The sequence below is a fragment of the Psammomys obesus genome, unplaced genomic scaffold (genome assembly GCF_907164565.1).
Source record: "Psammomys obesus unplaced genomic scaffold, mPsaObe1.curated_primary_1811, whole genome shotgun sequence".
Lineage (NCBI taxonomy): Eukaryota > Metazoa > Chordata > Mammalia > Rodentia > Muridae > Psammomys > Psammomys obesus.
Window position 1 is genome coordinate 19,607,236 of NW_026596117.1, and position 5,366 is coordinate 19,612,601.

The following is a 5,366-nucleotide window of genomic DNA, read 5'->3' on the forward strand; positions in this document are numbered from 1 at the left end:
GCTGCTGCGGCGGCGGCGGCGGCGGGAGGCCTGGCTGCGGCCGGGGGCCCCGGACAGGGCTGGGCTCCCGGCCCGGGCCCCATCACCTCCATCCCGGATTCGCTCGGGGGCCCGTTCGCCAGCGTTTTATCTTCTCTCCAAAGACCCAACGGTGCCAAAGCCGCCTTGGTGAAGAGCAGTATGTTCTGATCCTGCGATCGGCGGCGGCGGCGGCGCGGGCGAGCCCGGGCTCGGGCTTGGCGAGGGGGAGGGAGGGGTCGAGGGGGTCGACCCGAGGCTGGTGTCGCCGCTGCCAGGTGGCTTTCGTCGTCCAAGGCCCTAGAGTGATGGCGAGTCGGATAACGAGAAAGTGACGTCGCTCCCGTTTCAAACCCCGCTCCTCACCCCTCTCCTCGACCCCACAACACAACACAAAAACGAAAACAAAAAAAACAAAACTAACCAGACCCTTCCCTGGCTTGTCCCTCTGCCTCGCGCAGCGCAGGGGACAGGGCTCCACCTGCTGCCCAGGGGGGATGGGGGGCGTGAGCCGCTTGGCCTGGACTTGGGGCACTCTCAGGGGGCTGTGTCTGAGTGTCGGTTGTCTGTCTGTCTCAGAGAATGTGTGTCCGTGGCCCCGAGTAGGTGACAGGGGGAGATGGTGGAGCCACAACCAACTCAGTGACTTCTTAGAAGAAAACAAACAAAAAAACCTTAAAAGTTCGGAAAGCAGCAACGATTGAAAAAAAAAAAAAATCAATCGCCGAAGTTAAGAAGACCCAAACGGAGGGAACAGGTTAAAAATACAGACGGGGCGCGGCAGGACTGCGGCTGGCGCTGAGGGTCTGGTCTTGAGAACCCCCACGTTTGCCCTCTCGCGACTGCGCAGCCTGTTTCCTCTCTAGCAGAGCACCGACGCCCGCCCAGCCCCGGCTCCCCGCGGGACGGCTCGCTCAGACCGTCCGGGCGGCCGCAGGGACTCTCCGGAGCCCGCTTCTTGCCTGTCCCCACCTCGCCGTGAGCGCAACCGATCCCCGCAGCGTCGCTCTTCCCAAACCCGCAGCCGCTTGGGCCAGAAAGATGCCCCGGACATGAGATGCCTTTCCATCCTCAGACTCTGCAAACCGTGTCTCCTAGCTCACAGCGCTCCCTTGCTCTCTCTCTCTCTCTCTCTCTCTCTCTCTCTCTCTCTCTCTCTCTCTCTCTCTCTCTCCCCTGCCACCCGACCCGCATTTCCTTCTCTTCCACCAGCTTTTGCCGAACTTTATTTTTGGCTTTGCATCGGAGTCAGCTGCAGGAGAAATAAATCTACACCCAGCAAGGGAAAGGCACACGCACGCACGCTCGTTTGCAGGAAGCGTCTCTGCTTGCATTTCTGATTGAGTGATCCGAGCTGGACTCATCCCGGACGGTGGACCGACTGTAAATTGCGGATTCCTTCCATGCGCAGTTTAGACATCTCTGTTGGGGTTTTTTATTTTTATTTTCTTTTAAAAGGCACAAACGATAGATATTAGTTGAATGTTGAGGCTTTAACTTTTTTCCGTGTCTTTCTACAGCTGTGTTCTGTGACTCAATTGTATCGTGTTACTATCAGTACAGAGCGTCTCCTCTACGTGACCCTGTAATGTTTTTTCTCTTCTTTGTAGTCTCTATGGTGTGTCTTTATGACGTAATAAAAGGTTCTCACGGGTTCGATTCCTTTGTGTTTAGAGAGACCGTTGGGACAATGGTATATATTTTTGTTATCAGGTGCATGTCTGTCTGATTTCCTTTTCCTTCTCGTTGGGGACTATGTTTGTGAGCATAAGCGTCCTAAGTTATGTTTCAGATTTTCAAATTTATTTATACGTGTTATAATGAATGCTTCTATTTAAAGGGGAAATATTTCTACATGTGCATATAGTTTTCCAAGACTGTACCATTAACATGATTGTTGATAATAAAAACAAAAAGCAAGCCTAAGCCATTGAACTCTCCGGGACTTTCTCTCTTCTTATTTAAATCGATCTAATTTTAAAGTGTTAGGGGAGGAGGACGCGGCACCCAGCCCTGGGAGGGCTGGATGTTTAATCCAGGTGTGTGGCTTGCAGACTCAAGCCCTGATTTTCGGTGCTTGGGGGACAGGGTGGGGGGCGCTTCTGCTCTGTAGAATGTCTTTCTCATAAAAGCGGACACAGCGTGCTCCTGGTCCGAGAGGGATCAGTGCAACCTGAGGCCTTTGAAGTGGGCTCGAGGTGACAGCCAGGGTTCTGTGCGCAGGAGCCCGCGGGGTTTGCGTGAGCAACGGGTGATCCAGCGACCCCAGGCTTCACCAGCCGATGAGATCCAGGCACATCCCAGTGCACCTCTGTGGGCAAGGCGCTGGGCTTCCGGTCCGCAGCCGCAGCCGCCTGCACTGTTGGTGTGCCTGGGGGAAGTAACGTTAGCAACTGGACTTTAGGATGCACAGTTGTGCTTTGGTGCATTATCTTCTCCACACGGGGCCGCAGAGCAGGTGCAATTCCTATCCTCATTGCTCTGTGAATGGGATTAGGGACATGGAGGTAACGAAGAGGCGGTCACGGGTCCTACTGTTGCCGGCCTGTAAACCCAGGAATATAACTCTAGTAATAATTTTGAATAGCTAACTATTGAAGCGGTCCTAAAAGCCTATCTTCCAGATCCCAAGCTTCAGCATCACTTAGGGGTTTGTATGCACACATTCTTAGATCCCGTCCTCGTCTTTACTTTGAGTGAGGCCCAGTGACAGGTTTCATCCAGCTTCATTCAGACTTTGAGAGTGGGTGAGCTATACCACACCGTTCTCTGTAAGACACCTAATGGGAAAGTTGAAAATCCTGACTACGATGGAAGAAGGTGTGTGTGTGTGTGTGTGTGTGTGTGTGTGTGTGTGTGTGTGTTCTGATAGCTTAAATGGTCCCCTGTTTAGAAAGAGGTTATCAAAACAGCCCCAAGACACCACTCCACCTCTTTTTCTTTTGAATTGTCTGAGTCACTTTTCATCTACTCTTTCCTTTTTTTTTTTTTTTTTTTTTTTTTTTTTTTTTTTTTTTTTTTTTTTTGTTTTTTTTTTTTTTTTTTTTTTTTTTTTTTTTTTTTTTTTTTTTTTTTGGTGTTTCGTGAAAGGGGTACTTACACTGTAGACCAGTCTGGCCTTGAACTCAGAGATCTGCCTGCCTCTGCATCCCAAGAGCTGGGATTAAAGGTGTGCGCCATCACACCCAGCTTGGGCTGCCACACTCTTCAAGCAAGGGTCTTACGTAAAATTCTGGCCCTTTAATTTGTTTTGGCTTTGCCTTCACAATCAACAGTTTGGTCCTCCTTCGAGAGGCAGAGCTAAGGCCTGCTTCCTCTAGTCTGCTCATAAGCATTGGCTATGCCTTGAACCCAGCAGGGCTTCTCGCCTTAGCACAGGGCTGGCTCTCGAGAAGGCACGTTCATTCAGAACTTGCCAGCCTATGTTTGTGAAAGTAAACTGTCCTTAAACCGTACTTCAAATTTTCAAATGGATTTAGACATATGTTATAGTGATTCTTTTATTTGAAAAGGACACATTCCAAACGTCACATGTGCGTATAACTTCCCAAGACAGTCAAAACTTTGGGTCAAACTGAGATTCTAATCATCTTTGAGAAAGGCTTTCAAATCCTCTTTGAAAAAAATTTCATCTCAAAATTAGTAAATGCCAAGACTACATTGCTTATAAACAATGCCTTTAATTATTCTTCTCCAATTTCCAGTGGTCACTGTATCTCTTTTTTAACAAATATTTTTATTTATTTATTTAACTTCATTTTATGTGCATAAAGGTGTCAGATACCCTGAAATGGGTATTACAAACATTTGTGAGCTGCTATGTGGGTGCTGGGAATTGAAACTGAGTCCTTTGGAAGAGCAGACAGTGCTCTTAACCACTGAGCCATCTCTCCACACCCCCTCATCCCCTTATCTCTTTGGGCTCAGTCTTTGGTTATAACTGTTACTTGGAGGCAAAGAAAAGAGAAGAAAGTTATTGCTTAAAGAGTATTTAACATTTTGGCTAGAGGAAGATTACCTTCTCTTGGGCAGTGAGGTCCATCTAGTAAAAAACCTTGAGTTTGGGCATGGCCAGTGGGACAAGTGTCTTGGAGAAGGCAAAACCAACAGAGAGGAGAAGAGGAGAGAGATGAAGGAGGAGAAGTAAAGCCAAGTGTGGTGGTCATGTCTGTAAATCTCAGTTCTGGAGAAACAGAGGTAGGGGGATCAGACAGCCTTTGGCATATGGGTTGAAGCCAGCTTGGGTTACATGAGACACTGTCTCAAAAACCACGATTTAAATAGAAGAGGAAACATCAGGCATCTAAAGAGCTTTTGCAAATATCAACAAAGACTCTGGAGATCTTTTTGGATGGGAACAGATTGGGTAAAAGGCCTCACATCTTCTTTTAGCTTAGATCTGCTTCGATTGTCTTGACTCTAAGACAAGAGAAACTCGAGGCTGGCAAGAAAACTCCCCCTCACCAGAACAACTGCTCCTCAAAGGGTTACCTGTGACCTTAATTTGGGTCACCTCTGCTTCTCTTAATGACCTAAGAAAGGAATTGTTGGAAGGCAAGTTTTTGATCAAATGCAGAATGTTGTCCCTGTAATATGATGAAGCCTAAAGGCAGGACATTGTGTCTCTCACATTGTGTCATTTCCTTGGAGTCCTGCACAGTGTGAACAAGCTCACTTTCACTTTTCCTCTTCTGTGGAATTTGCATTTTGGCTCATCAAGGCATCCTTTTTCCTGGCAACCCCGAGACCACATGTGACTTCACAAAAGCTTTGTGAACCCTTGCCAGATGGCCATCCTGAAGCCAGCTCTCCTCTAAAACAGCCCAGAAGAGAGAAGCCAAGTGGCTGCAGAGAGGAACTGATAACCCAGCAAATAGCTGCCCACAGCACACTCCAGACTCCTCTGTAGCTGCCTCAGGCCTTAAGGAAACAGTGCATGACTGACTGGAAATGATCCTCAATTCATGATAGACATCTATATGACTTTGTTTGTTGCTGTTGTTAGTGTTGTTTGTTTGTTTATTTGTTTGTTTGTTTGAGACAGGGTTTCTCTGTGTAGCCATGGATGTCCTGGACTCGTTTTGTAGACCAGGCTGACCTGGAACTTACAGAGATCTGCCTGCCTCTGCTTCCCCAAGTGCTGGGATCACAGGCATGCGCCACCATGCCTGGCTCATCTGTGTGGCTTTGAAAAGCAAATACTCTAGCACTTTTGAGCCTGATTAACTGACTATAAATTTGAATAATAATACAGACCCAGGGTTGTAGGGTGAATAAATAAAATAGTATCTGACAAATATCTAGTGTGGTAGTAAGTTTTCAGTAGACAATAACGATGACAGTTAGAC

General features: G+C 47.9%; 1 protein-coding gene across 1 annotated transcript in view; it reads left to right on the forward strand.

Moving 5' to 3' along the window:
* Positions 1-189, forward strand: part of Phox2b (paired like homeobox 2B) — a 2,625-nt gene extending 2,436 nt beyond the window's left edge. Inside the window, exon 3 of the mRNA XM_055629180.1 lies at positions 1-189. Coding sequence (XP_055485155.1) covers positions 1-189 — 189 coding nt within the window.
* Positions 190-5,366: the final 5,177 nt, after the last annotated feature.